This window comes from Charadrius vociferus, unplaced genomic scaffold (genome assembly GCF_000708025.1).
Source record: "Charadrius vociferus isolate BGI_N301 unplaced genomic scaffold, ASM70802v2 scaffold255, whole genome shotgun sequence".
Taxonomy (NCBI): Eukaryota; Metazoa; Chordata; class Aves; order Charadriiformes; family Charadriidae; genus Charadrius; species Charadrius vociferus.
Window position 1 is genome coordinate 431,393 of NW_009648785.1, and position 15,355 is coordinate 446,747.

General features: G+C 36.6%; 1 protein-coding gene across 1 annotated transcript in view; it reads right to left on the reverse strand.

Annotated features, from left to right (window-relative positions):
• Positions 1-15,355, reverse strand: part of KMT2C (lysine (K)-specific methyltransferase 2C) — a 155,141-nt gene that overhangs the window by 107,594 nt on the left and 32,192 nt on the right. Inside the window, exons 4-5 of the mRNA XM_009886782.1 lie at positions 13,915-14,051; positions 12,082-12,191 (exon numbers count right to left, since the gene is read on the reverse strand). Of these exons, the coding sequence (XP_009885084.1) occupies positions 12,082-12,191; positions 13,915-14,051 (247 nt within the window). The remainder of the gene's footprint in view (positions 1-12,081; positions 12,192-13,914; positions 14,052-15,355) is intronic.

Sequence of the window (15,355 nt, forward strand, 5' to 3'; positions counted from 1 at the left end):
ATACGTTAATAACACTGAATTAAAACCACACAAGTGAAAAAGCTTATGGGAAGTGCTGATTTGAGAACATGCCACTTCATCAGTTTTCAATTAATACTATTAAATAGGATTCTTATTATTAATATCAATCATGACTATGATTCATGGAACACCTACAAGTTCATTATTGGCAGACCTACCACTGCCTGCCTACTTTTTATTCCCAGGTCAGATCTGCAGAACACGGAGGACAATTATACAAATGAAAATAAACAATATTAATTCTTTCACATAAAGAGATGACTATCGGTGGTAGTCTAGATCATTAGAAAAAATAGCTTTAAGGCAAGTAGTGCCTGTATTTATCACTGAGTGATACTTGCACATGAAGAGCAGTTGGTGCACATTTGTGAAGATTCATAAGATCTCTCTCACATGCGTGATTTGTTCCATGTTATTAAAAAAACACTCAAGGACACCTGCATTAATGGGACTACTTCATACTGAGGCCTGCAATATTTATGCTCAATCTGCAACTCTGGGACAGAACTTACACTAATGGAAGTCAATAACAAAATCTTTAGGGAGTTCAAAACTATTTTTTGCTAATGGTTTGATTTTGCAAGCTGCTGAATACACCAACCTCAGAAGCAGTTTTTAGGCTACTGCTTAAAAGCAAACTGATGCCAACAGACTAATATGAGTACTCCTGAGTTTTAAATTAAAATATGTTTGTATGAGGCTTTTTGAGGATGGGTAAAAACCCCAAATGAAAACCCAAAATGATTTATATTAGGTAAAATATGACTCAGACTCTTTTGCTTGGAATAATCAAACCCAACTTTATAACTAATCTCATTAAAGACTGAACTTTAAAGTTCTCGTTCAAAAAAGCGCATGTGACCCACATCCATGAAAAATCTGAAAGACATGTTTAAGTGAAATGCTATTTAAAAGGGAAACCACTATGAAACCAAGACTGAAGTCAATTGTCTAACACTAACCGAACAATGCTACAGATCAGCAAGTATATCTACAACTTGTCCCGTAGGGGTATTTCTTCCTTTTATTCATGTGCTATCAATTAAAGAGCAAGCTTCTGAAGGCAAGGGAGATGCCTTTTTATTTCCATAATGCTCACAGCATAATGAGGACCCGCCCTTGACTAAAACTAACCAATATTAACTACAAAAGACTGATAAGTCTTTTTTCATACATGTAACTGTCACCCAAAGACAAAATTAGACCCTTAAGTGCTAACATTAAAAAAACCAACAGATCGATCCACATTAGGTATGGAAAAGACTGAATATAAAATACTTAAATAAGAAGCAGCCACAAGTGAGGTGGGAGTAAGGTAGGAAATTAAGGGTTGCATTCAAGTACCTACAAAAGTAAGCAGATAGGCAGCACTGCTACACTTCCTTGTGTAAGTTTCTATGGGCTTACTGTTGACATGCTTGTTAAAGAGATGAGAACATTTTCCTGCCTTTTTCAAATATATATAGAGCTCCAGTCTTGTTACCTGCTGAAGATATTAATGGGATAATAATACAAACAGATTTCTAAATATTTTCATACATTTTAAAAAGAACATTTTGTTACTTCCTTGTTCCACATTTAAAATTTGGGGGCATTACATTGTCATTTTCTTTCTTTCATAGACCTTAAAGGACTATGCTACTGTTGCTGGGTGTAGAAAGACAAGAGAAAGAGAAAGCCCAGGTATCCACATTCTTATGTTCTACAACAAAGCATCAAAATGGCTCAGTCCCACCAGCAAAACGAAGCACTAGCTGAGGAAGAAGGTATAATCTTGATTTAAGAGACAGTGCGCTTTTCCTTTAGTGGGCTTTCTTCACTCTGCAGCGATCTGGTTCTCCCTCTCTTTAATATGTAAGCCCCCAAAATAACTTGGTATAAATAGATTATAAACTCTTGAAATCAAATGCCCAGCAACAGAGGGCTACCTCAGCGTGAACCAGTATGTTGCTGCCTTAATGCTTAGGGTAACACTTAAGAAAGACACCCGGGGGCGGCGGGGGGAAGAGAAAAAAGAATATAGAGAATTTCTTTGGGCGTATTATGAAAAAAGTGTTTTCTACCCAAGTCATGCAAAAAGGAAGAAAAGGTCTTTGTGAAACACACTTCACCAGTTTGGAACACACACTAAACAATTTCACTTCAGAGCTTTCAGTAAATTATTTCAGTGAATGTTACTGAATAAAGGAAACCTGCACTGGAAATTCCTTCAGGAACATAAGCCCTTTCATGTTTCTCAGCTAGGCTTTTTGGCTTTCATTTCTGGGCCATTGCTGCTTCTCTCTCAGTCTCTCTCCGTGCCCCTAGTCCATTTTGTCTGCTTCCTACACCTCACAGACTGCCCTTAGCATCTGCAATGCCCATTGTCTATTCAGCATCAAAACCCTCTCAGAAACGTCTCTGTAGTAACAGTCTCTCTCCCCCGATTCTAGTACCCACACTTTCCACATCTAGAGTTCAAGCAAGGTGCATCTTTCAAAGCATTCATCTTGGAAAAAAAACCCCCACAGACTGAAAACTCTGAGGCTGACTCTGCTTTCCAAGTTCAGTGCCACAGGAGGGCTCGCGGGGCGAGCTCCCGCAGAACAGCCTCCTGGCACCCAGCGGGACACCAGCAGCACCACTGCAGTGGGTGAGAAAAAGCAATAGGTGAGGCTGAAAATCAAACACTTTCCTTTAGATGAAGCCATACGAACCGTCTTAAGGAAAGATGTCTTGTGCTGCCTAAGTAACCCAAGTCTTCTCCCTCCTCATTTGCTACTGCGTTCCAGAAACGTAGTTATTATGGGGAAGCACATTTATGTAGGTTTCGCTTGCCAGAAATGACATTGCGCTTCTGTTCGGGTCGGCAAAATTGCAGGGGGAAATCGGACAATGAAGTCACTGAAATTATATTCATACAATGGAAAAAACTGACCATTTATGAAAAGTCCTCTCTTACTCTGAATAAAGTTTATTACTTAAAATGTATATATTAGAATACATACACTAGTCATTGTCCCTTTGCAACAGCTGGCAGGGGTTAAGCTCTAGCACTTATTTCTTACGGACCAAAGAAGAAACAAGACACAATTTCAGTCTAATCAGTGAGTTATAATGTACACTGACAATGCTACTTGCTATGTAGACAAATTCACAGTATTTTATTTTCATATACAAAAGGTAGGGATAAAAGCACAGCTGTTATTTCACAGGAGGCTCAGGACAAAGCAAATCAAAATAAAAATCTATAAAAAAAAAAAAGTTTAAAAACGTACATCTTTTCTTCTGTTTCATCTGAGAAAACAAATGCTCCTCCAAACCGTGGTTCATAAATTAATGCCTGCCTTCCTCTTGTAAATAGGATCAACACACTGAAGATGATCTAAAAATTAACTATAGCTAAACTGGTGTCACATTATCATGTGCTCCCTCTTCTAATCACTAGGTCAGAATCATGATAACAGGTTATGAAGCAAGGAACTACTATAAAGACTGAAAAGTCATGTTAAAGTATTTGCACTTGTTAAGAATCAAACTCCCAAAACAAGTATGCAGAAAAAACTCTAAAGCAAACACTTTGCCAACATTTGGTACGTTGCTACTCTACTGTGTATTTGCACAGAAACTGGACAGTGTGTTTTAGGTCTCTCCAGAAAGGAACATTTTCTGTTTCTTGAGATGCTAATTAAAAAGAAGTGCTATATTGGGGATGTGTCATATAGCCTTAAAATAAATATTTCTTCATATTTATAGTAGACTTTTCCACTCATAAAAATTCCAAAGGCCTTAACATGCAGGAGCACAGTACTAGCTTTACTAGAATGTTAACAATAAATATGTTAAATAAAGGGAAAATAAGTAAAAAAATATGTATTTCTTTAAAATTAAGTTTTGGATAAGCACAGATAGCCTAATAATTATCAGATTATCTCAGAAATAAGTTTTAATTAAACAGTTTCAGTTTAATACTGTATCTTTTTAACCTCTTTTTTTTTTTCACTGGATGGCTGTCTTAAAAAGTTACTTAATGATTAACAGCGTATCTTACACCAGATAGTACAAATCTGAAATTTAACAACTGGTGGAGAAAGAAAAAACAGATCAGCTATTCATTCAACAAACCTCAATTAGACTATCGCAACCAGCACTTACAAACTATCCTTCAGTTAACATGTGCAGACTTACTCGAGTATCAAAGTATCCATGAACGAGCAACAATTACATCAGAAACACTAGGAAAATAAACGAAGTTTTTTTTCTCAGTAAATGGAAAATTCAAAATGAAAATCTATTTCAGATCCCTTCTTTCATCAAAAGTGTTTAGACTTTAGCCACATGTCTTCTACATGCTACTGCCTTTCAGTTTATGATCATACTATTCAGACAGATCAATTTATTTCACAGCAATCCTTTCAAACTCTTAAATACGCCACTGAAGATCCGAATCCAAGTGTGGAGCCTAATTAGATCTCAAGGTATCCATACTTTTCATGCCAAAATAATTACAAAAAACATATTAGAAGCAGAGAAGCACAGAGTTATTGATTCAAATTCACTCAGTTTTAACTATTACTTAATTTTCTTAAATATCAGCAGGGATATAGAAAAACATATTTTATTTTTTACTAGAAAATGTGGTCTGTGAGACAACTGGAGAAACTGAAAACTTTCTTTTGAAAGTTGAGTCCTAAACTCTGTAGCGTTAAAGATACTGTGTTTTGATAGGGAAAAAATTCTGTATTTGTAAGAACTGTAATTTTTTTATTTTTTCTGTTCTGTGTTTCACTGCAGAAGAAAAAATAGAATGCACAAAATCCCACCGAATAATTTGGAAAAAAACCCAAACACACAAACAAGCCATACAAATTTGGCAAAAGTGACTATAGGGTTAAAAACTACTAGGCAAAAAGCCAGGGTTTGGGGTTGGTTGGTTGGTTTTTTTTGTTTTGTTTTGGTTTGGTTTTTTTCATAAAGTATATTACATTTTGCTTTATTTGCTTTGGCTCCTAGAGTCAGATTCTAGGTGAGAAGAAAACAGGAAAGGGTGAATTTTTCAATAAACCTAGTATAATTTCAAATGTCAAGCTTCTTCCTTCTTCTTATCTGCTTGTTCTCACTTCTTCCCTATGCCTGGTTTTTCTATTTTGATGTATGCTTTTCAAAGCAGCTGCTACAGGACAATGACTTCAAATGAACAAAAGTGTATCATGGTAAAGCTTATTTGGGTTCAAATGGAAGAACACTCTAATCATTTTTCATGTGACGATATTAATGAGAATTAAGTTGTAAATCTAACTAAGTAGGCAAGTATCTATTCTCAAATTGCTGGACCTGCAAAAAACTGAACACACATACAGGTCCCATGGCAGCTCTTGAACCTGAACAGATTTACCAAAGCTGACATCATTTATGGTGTACAAAGGTGTTCCAGAAGAATTACATGTAGTAAATCAAAACCACCTATGATAATTTTAAGATATGGTGGCTGCTTTGAAGAACTTGGAAAATAGAGATATAAAATAATTAAGGTAGTGTTTCTCATGTCTTTAACATGCTGTAAGAACAGTCTGATTCATGTTCTCCAAGATACAAATGATCTACCTTTAGGCAACCAAAATCCAAACCATTGTGGAACACAGTAAGCCATAGAAGATAATATACAGTATTAAAATGTTACCAAAGCTGTACTCTTAGTCACTATCACTTTCCTTTAAGTACAAAGCTTACCATCAGTGGCAGGGAAACGGCTACAAATATCTAGAGGAATTCCAAAATAACAAAAAAGAAGTTAATGGAAAACTGAAATACCTCATGGCCCCCACTGCTGAACTGTTACATTTTTTTTCTAAAAAATACTAGGAACTGGATGAAACTTCTAAATTGGCCAACAGCACACGGAATTGTCTTCTTGATGAGACCTATGTCACTATTCCTCTAGTCTATCCCTAGCACTTTCTGTACTAGAGTTCTCTGAGAGACAGCAAGCCATAAAAAAGTAAAATGCTATTTTGGAAGAATATTTCCTGCAGTACTTCTTTCCTCAGTTACAAGACAAAAGCAACTACAGGGAAAAAAAAAAAAAAAGCAAAAAAACCTCAGTAAGAAAAATTCAGAAGCCACTCCAATAGAGCAGCCAGGTAGTCGCTCCCAAGCTGAAGTAAAGGGAGATGAAGAGAAGCCAAGTGCCTTGTGCGTGCAAAAGTATCATAAAAAACTCAAGAGTTGGGAGAGGAGCTTCTGAATACCAGAGCTGCTCTTTTAGTGTCACATTACAAAGCTTCTCCTTGAAAAATGGGCAAATACAGAGGACTCTGCCCAGAACTGGTACAAATTATTATAGATTATGTTCTTCATGCATTTTTCCCTGGCTTTACAAATTACTACCTCTTCCAATAAAGAAAACAGAAGAAGAGAGCTTTTAGAACACCAAGGAACTGCAAACCCTGCACTCTACCTTAAAAAAAAAAAAAAAAAAAAAAAAAGCATCGCTATATGCTCTATTCAGCTAGGTTGACACACATGTGAAGCCCTGTCTTCAGAATTCTGTCACAAAACCATTTTTCGCACACACTTTTTATGCCGCCAAAAAATAAAATCAGATGAAAAATGGTTATGGCTAAATGGGTGCAATCATCCACCGTGTATGAAGTTAATAGTATATAAAGATGTTGATGCTCATCTTTACATACAAGGAACAACAAAAGGAAGTATCAATTTAGCCAAATCAGTTTCCAACTTAAAGCAGCACAAGCAAGCATACACACACACTACTAAAAACACGGACAAGTCTCAACAAGATGAGAAGTGTACTAACCCTAAGGGGTGAATGTACGTTTAAAATATGGATAAAGACTTTAAAAATAAGTATAAACATGTAAATGGTTCCCAACTTTCCCCTGAATTTATTTCTTTATGGGTTAGCTTGGTAAGCATCATGCTGAAATAGAATCTTGAACAAAGAATTAAAAAAAGTAGAGGGAAAGGGCTTAAGAAACAATTTGAGTGAGGTATTTAATATGCAAGCCCTGTAACATTGCCCCAACTTGGAAGCATCTACAAACAGCGCAATCTCTTGCCTCTGGTGACAGAATTCAAGGGAAGCTGCCTTAAAAAAAATAAAATATCAAGACTGCGTTACCATGTGAAAAGGGCTTACAGGAGAGAGGAGTGTCAAAACAGCAGAACGTTTTGAGTCTGGAACAAGGCAAGATCCTATTGATTAGCTTGCCTCTATGCAAAGCAACAACTCCTACAGTTCTCAACAACGATAACATGCCAAACACAGCCTGCAGAAACTCAGCAGGAGCTGAAAACAGCTGCCTTGCACAGAGAGAAGATACTGCCCTGATTAACTAAAAAAAAATGGATGGGTGGGAGAAGAAGACAGCAATTTTTCAGCTGTCTAGCTGGAAAGAGTCTTGGTCCTGGAAAAACACTTGACTATTACCAGAAAATTTAAAACTGTAAAGTGGATAAATATGCACAGAGCTATACAGAATTTCAAAGCAAAACGAAATCTAAATTTTATAAAATTGAGAGTAATGTAGTATTTTGGAATGAATGCGTCAAACACTTCATTAGTATCATGTTTCCCCTATTCAGTCTTCAAGTAGATAGGAACCTCCTTCTTGGTTTCCACCAATACTGTTTTCTTTGACTTCAGTGTCCTTCACAAATTCTCCCAGACTTGTAAACTGCTTTCTACATCTTATCAGAAGAGAAAGCTGGCTGGGAAAGTTACCGTTGCATTCCTTACTTGTGCACAGTTTGTTCAGAAGTGGTTCAAACATTATCTACTGAGTCTTCCTTAAATTCACTTCTTGCATTGACCTATTTGCATACTGGGGAGAAAAAGTAGCTGACCCTGTTTGGGACTTTGTAGCATACAGAAGAGCTATGGAGAGACAATGTAAGGCAGACAAGTAGTAAACATTACTATTTCCTTAGCTGACTGTAGAGAAACAGCCACCTACTCAATGTATGTAAAATAAGCAAGGAAATTATAAAGCAGTATTTAAAAGTACCTGAAAATATTTCAGAAACCACTCTTCTTAAGAGCTGAGCAGATGCAAACCCTAAAGGCCTCCATTTTAAATGGTAATGCCAATAAGTTCACACTTCCAAATATCAAAAAGCAGCATAGTTAAGAAAGCATAAGACTGAAGCCAGAAATACAAGAAAAATCAGAAAACTCTGCTTGACGACATCTTTTTTTTTTTTCCTCAGTAAAAGCTCCGATTTCTGTTCAATCATTTTCCCTTTGATTAGTTTATTTCACTAAATCTCCATTTCATACCGTCTTTGCATCTTACCACAAATATCTGGAGAAACACCCTACTGATAAAAGTCTATCCTTCATAAAGCTGACAATATGACAGCTTCTCTACTATGGTAACTTTTATGTACTGAGTAGAGTACTTACAAATTATAAGCAATTTAGTTAAATCTTGGATCAAGCAAATCACTGGAAGTTTTCTCTCCCCTACCTATATTCCAAGGAGTTCTTTTCTTTCAAAGCTTCAAACAAAACTATTACAAAATCCCATGAAAACCAATTAAAGTAGTGGGGGAAGGAACTGCCGTGTTTGGGTGTTCCAGGCTCTTCAACTTACATACTGTACAAGCTCCAGAGAAAAGTATGTGAATTCTTAAGGGTCATCTTCAGAAAAGCTCTGACACTATGCTTGTCACCTGGATCACCAGTTCTTCCTTATGACTTTTTAAATTTAGAAACTGATTCTGAGAAAATCCATGATTCTCACTTGCTGAGGTAACTGAGGTAAGCAAGACAAGCCATGAGATGAAATGAGTCACCTATACCAGCCGTAAGGGCTAGAGCACATCTACTACAATAACCTTTACTGTGTATTCCAACTTTGGTCAGTTGTTGTAAAACAACATGAGGCACACGATGCCAAACACCTCACATATACAGATGTATGTATGTGCACTCATTAATATTAAAGAGAGGTAAAACCAAGACTTCCAAAGAAAGTCAAAGAACCCACCCACGTCTACACACAAAGATGTGTAACAAATTGGTCAGATGTCTCACTAAATAAATTGCCAGGCCTTCAAAATGAGTGAACCAAAAGAAAGAACCGAAGAACAAAGACACACTAAGCAAGTTACTTTGTGAAACATGCACAGACACTGAGATCTCTATAGTACTGTATTTTAAACTTCCAGCAAACACTGGCCTAGAAGAAAACCAACATGAATTAACCTACATACTTTGGAACAGGTCAATGAAATATGTCTACACAAGCTTTATTAACACAATCACAAGTTCAGTGAAGCCAAATGGACATCTCAACTTGTAAACAGAGTAATAAGAAACACTGTCATATCCAGTTAAAACAGATTTGCAGACAATAGGCAGCCTAACTAATGAGAAACATGAATGTAACTTACAAATGAAAGAGACTTTCAAGGTAAGAACAGCCCCAGAATGATCTCCACAAATTAAAAGACCTAAACTAATGGACTACACTATCAAGAAAAAGTTTGTTACATGTCAAAAATTAATCTGTACATGAACATAAGCAAAACAGAACAAACTTTCCCTGCTAAGGAAAGATGTCAGTTCTGCAGACCACATCATAAACCCATGTCATGGCAGAGGGATTTCCAAGAAGACAGAAATCCCCAACCAGGCAAACAACAACAACAACAACAAAAGGCAAATTTGGTGGCAAATAGAGGAACTAGCATACAGCTTGTTTTTATTTAAACTATTTTTCTGCATGCCCTGAGCACATACTTGCATCTGCATTGACAACAGTAACATCACATTAGAAAGAAGCCCAAAATTTTAGCAAAACTAAAGCACAAGCAGCTGTAAACACAAAAACATAAATTGCAATTATGTTATGCAATATAGCAATAAATTGCTATAGCTCTCATTCAACACTCTTCAAAATACATCACACAAAGAAAATTTCTTCTCTTAAGCTAAATTTTCCACTGTCGCATAGGATAACCAGCACCTTATACTTTTTTGTACCTTCTTTACCTTAGTGACAAGTTAAAAAGCAGTGAAAAATTATTACAAAGCACTACAGCCAGGACACAAACAGAGGATTACTTGGGCTCCCAACCAGTTATACACGAACTCTTTGAGCAAACACCACATTGCTGCTCCATGGTCAGGAACAGAGAACTACAGAAGAATTTGCTTATTTCTTGGAAAAAAGACGAAAAGAAAGGAAAAACTTCCCTGGCATGACCGTGGGATAAAGATGACCCATTTTGCCCACCTACTCCTCTAGAATCAGACAATGACAGTTGCACCCTTGCTTTGCTCCCCCTGGGGATCTCACGATACAGATGAAAGAGAATAACCAAAACATCTTTCTTCCCTGGCTGGCTGCTGTATTACAGCAAATAAAGTTTCTCCATGGTTTCAGCAAAGACTGATTAGAAAATATGCAGAATGGCACTTGATTCAAGTTTCTCTCATCTCCCTCCATTGCACTGAAACACATGCAACAGGGTATCTAAAAATTATCTGCAGAATTTGAGAAGATTAGCAGAGAAGCTACAGAGCAGCACATGAAAAGACAGGGCTGAAATGGAAACTATCACACCAGAGATGTGGGATTCTTCAAGAATTCTTATTTAAATATTTGCATTATAAACATCCACACAAAACTTAAAATGTACTGATGATGTGAAGGGTGAGGCACCATCACCCTGAGGCACAGGGGAGGAGCAAGGGACCAAAAGAAACAGAATCGCAATAGCGAAAACAGGATGAAATTCAATAGAGCAAAACACGAGCTTGAACACTGCAGCAAGGATTGCTGTTAGAAACCAAAATATGATAATGAAAATGACTACAGATGGGAATGAGCTGATCATAAAAGTACTACAAGCCACCATCATCAGCCAAAACCAAGGAGACAAAAACTTTTCAGCAGGGAGATTTAAACAAACAAATAACCAATTTTGGATGTTCTTTCAATTCTTTTTATAATTGTTTGTACATGCACACACACATACAAATGCTTTAACATCTTCAAGCTCATTTAGAACTTCATACTGTCAGGTTCATTCACTCTGAATAGTCTTTTATTTTGAAAGCAGATATTCAGAAATCAATTAAATTATTCAAAGCAAAGCATTTATTCAATATCAGTAAAAGTAGAAGGTGCCAAGAAAGCTGTGTTATATGGCTTGTATTGAAAGACTGATTTAAGGCAGCTTTTTAGTCCACACAATGGACAACATTACTGCTATCTTCTGCATCATTTTTTTTATTTTAATATAATGCATGAAAAACTTTTAAGAATCAAGTAAAAATAAATCTAAGCATGATCATGGGAAAACAAGCAAAAATTACCCAGATTTTTTTTGATAGCATGACTGATTAATATAGAAAAAAGTAAAATTTTTAAAATAATCTACAAAACATGAAAAAATACGACCAAAAACTATAGCTACATGTGGTAAAAACGATGTGAAATAGGTTTCTTCGTCATTTCAAAATGTTTTCAGACTATGACACCAGAAGGAGTCTGTCCTTTTCAATACTACCTACTTTTCCAAATACATTACCATGTCAAATTAGAAGACTAAATATTTATGTATGTGTTTCTATCAATATTTAAAGTAACATAGGCTTTGTGATAAACACTAGTTTTCCCATACTAACCTGCTTTTTTAAACTGGTATGAAAGTAATTAAGAAATTCCTTTACTATATTTGAGTCATATAATTTCAGAATATAAACTGGCAAAATAATTACTTCCTCTACCTAGCGGGGCATTTGCTAATTTGAACTCAATTTTTCCTTCGTCTGTATTTTGTTTTGGTCAGGCAGATACTTCCTACATTCTAGTTACCTCAGAACTAATTAATGATACATTCCATGCAACTCCATAAGCCTTTTTAATAAATTGCAACAGTAGATTTTATCATGAAGACCTGTCCAAAGAAATCTTATTATAAATGTGAACTCAGAGATCCGTACATGGATATTTTTGGTCATACCTTGTATTGCATTAGTCTACTGTCTTTTTTTTAACCCCACCCCTATTCTCTTACTGGACTGAACATTCAACTCTTTTTACTCACTTCTGTGCTCCCTGAGACAACAGCTTTGTCCACGTTCACCGATAGCTGCTCTTCAGTCTGGCAGACTCCCAATGACCACTCCGCACAGCGGTGATGAGCCCAGCAATGACCTAATGCATTATGAAAAAAAAAAGAGCTTTGGTTGTACAACTCTTGTCACGTGCTTCCTCTAAGTATGGTTCTAGTAGCAAATACTTGCCAGATAAAATCAATAGTCTCTCTTCCTCCTGTTTTTCTTGTTGCAACGTTTAATGTCCTTATTATTATACACTAAATATCTTACTATCAGACTATGTTACTATTAGACACTAAACATACTGCAATTTTTTGGATACACAACACACCTTCCTCTTCATTTCAACACTTTCTATGTATCCAATTGTCATATGCCTGATCATATAATCGTAACAGTGGGGTGCATATGAGTCTATGACTTTATGATTCTATATGCAATGTGTGTGTGTGAGACGCATACAGAGTTGCGTTTGCTCTTACGTTTCACTGTAGGTAACATTTGTCTCTGTATGTACTCTTAACTTATGATTCCGAACGACTAGGTACAGATCTGTATGTTAATGCGTTATGTACTCTGTATGTACTCTTAACTTACAATTCCGAATGACTAGGTACAGATCTGTATGTTAATGCAGAACACGCTCACATGATGCTTTAGAATTCTACACAAAACTTGTAAAAGCTCAAAATACAGCATGACCAGAAACACCATAAAAATGACTGAGAAAACCCTGTCAATACAACAAACACATTATAGAGACACAATTAAAATGTTTATTTACTTAACAAAGAAAAAATCAGAATTTGCAGAATTCAACAGGTATCTCTTGAAAGAAGTTTCTAATTCAATTTGGGGAAAAACAATGTAAATGATGCATACTTCCAAAGGAATTCTGTGACAACTATACACTCGATTCAAAATGATGCTTTAAGTTAGCCGCTGAAATGAGGTACTCGGTCAATTTAATCGTTCAGCAACAAAGGAACTCCCCCCAGAATCTCTGTAAGAACCTGGGAAGACTTGTCTACAAATCATAACAACAATTTAAAAAGTTTAAATTGATAGCCCCCCTGCCCACCCACACACACTATGATATAATTATTTAAAACAAACCCTAAAATTTTGTTCTTTTTAATTAGACTTTGAAATGAGTTTCCACCCTCATGAAAGAATGAGATTTCTATTATTGCACAAATATCTTTTTACTTTGAGGCAAAATATGTGAGTAGACTACTGGCAAAGCATTTGGACATAGATGCTTTCTGAAAAAGAAATTCATAACTGAGTAAAAAGAAAAGTTCCATTAAAATGAAAGAGCAGATGACCAACCAGACAGTTTTCTGACAGAAAATCTGAAGATACTGGAAATATGCAACTGTATTATGCCTCTGTTGTTATATCAATACTGCTCTTTTAAATCTTTCCTTCCATTATTTCCAATAACCCCGCACTAGCAACAGGAGATTAGGTAAAGCTACAGGATTAAGGCTTCAAGAATTATATTAAATTGTGTCTCATTTCTTTTTCCTTTTCTCCCCAAAATAGAATCATAATACTGAAGATATTACTACTTCAATACCAGTTCAGCAGTAGATTACAAATATTTCCCCATACAAAGCTGACAAGGATTCCATCCAGTACTTCAAGAGCAGACCACACAAAACCACCAGGTAACATTGGCAAAAGCTACAAAAGTATCATCAAACACTTGACAAACACCAGAGCACAGAAAACGCACAGCTGAAAAATTTCACTCACTGTTATCATAGCTACTGTACTACTACTGGACAGGAAAAAAGGATAGGAACGCATCTTACCTGTTGGCTCAAATAAGGCTTGAACATCAATGTCATCTGGTAAGCCAACTAAACTGAGTTCATCCCAGAATTTGACAACCTGATCATCAGAAGCAGTTTGGGTGCTTACACTTGTACATGATGTACTCGATCGAGATCTGTATGGGCGAGCAGAAAAACAAAACTTAGAAGTGACCACATTCTTTGTTCGATTAGCTAGATACTTGAAAATGATCCAAAACTCAGAGAAAGTGAATATAAACTTTTCCAAACATGATAAAATATAGAACAACATGCACAAAAATCTTTCTTCCTCGTACTTTAGCCCAACATTTTTCCCAATAACAAAGTTTTCAAAGTTTTCAGTTAAAGCTGCTATTCAATAGAAAAAAAGAAAAAAAAAGCTTGGTAAAATGCCTTTCCCCAGCCTGCTCTCTTCCAGTCCTTCAGGACACACACTTTCTTCAAGTCCGCTGCTGTTTGATATTAAAACTTGCCCAACCCTAAGAACGGAGAATTAGGTAACCGCAAGCAGTCTGTGTTACTCTGGGGAAGAAGAGATGTAGAAGGAAGAAAAGAGAGTGGTGTAAGTGGCGAGCACCAGCTGCAGCTTTCATATGGTCCTCTCCCTGCAGCCTTAACAGCTGGTCCAGGGCACAGCACCAACAGTGTCCTCAAAGGAGACCACCGTGGCCAGGGGTAAGATGCCCGGATGAAATACAGCAGCTATGGGGGGGAAGGCAGCCAAAAGATCAGGAGTGAAAAAGCTGCTTGGAAATAAATACCTTTATCCAATGCCAACAAGGCGTTTAAATAGAAAAAAAAAAAGGGGGGGGGGAGTGGGACAGGAAGAAATGGGGGGGGACGGGATGACTGAAAAAAGCAGTGATATAAAGACTACTATATTGTGCTGGCACGGGAAGATCTAGTTTAATAATCTAATCTTAAAATTCTAATCTACAATAACCTCGCAAATTTGTTCCGCAAACAGAAAACAATTAAAAAAACCCCAGATGACTACATTAATAAAACACAAACGATGATTCCTCCTCCTTTATTTCTTGCAGGCAAAAAACTATCTTGGACATCCAAGGGTGTGCATTAGGCTTACTGATAACAGGGACCTGATCTCCTCTGACGCATCAGCGGTCGGTAGGAAAGGAGGTGCTGGGCTTTCTATTGAGGTTCTTTAAACTTCATTTTTCTCCCCCATTAATAATCAAATGCATGCATTTGCTGGTACTTCTCTAGAGCTGAGACAGCACAAAACCACCTTTCTTTCTGACTGCTCTCCTGCTTATAACCTCTAAAATAAAAGATGCTGCGAAATGACCTACTACCAATAAGACAAGAAATACATTTTAACCTGTGACAACTCTGCCTTCCTGAAAACCAGGTGTGCTCTACCTCAACAATTACATTCAGAAATACATCAATAAAAACATAGAGGGGGGCTGGGGGG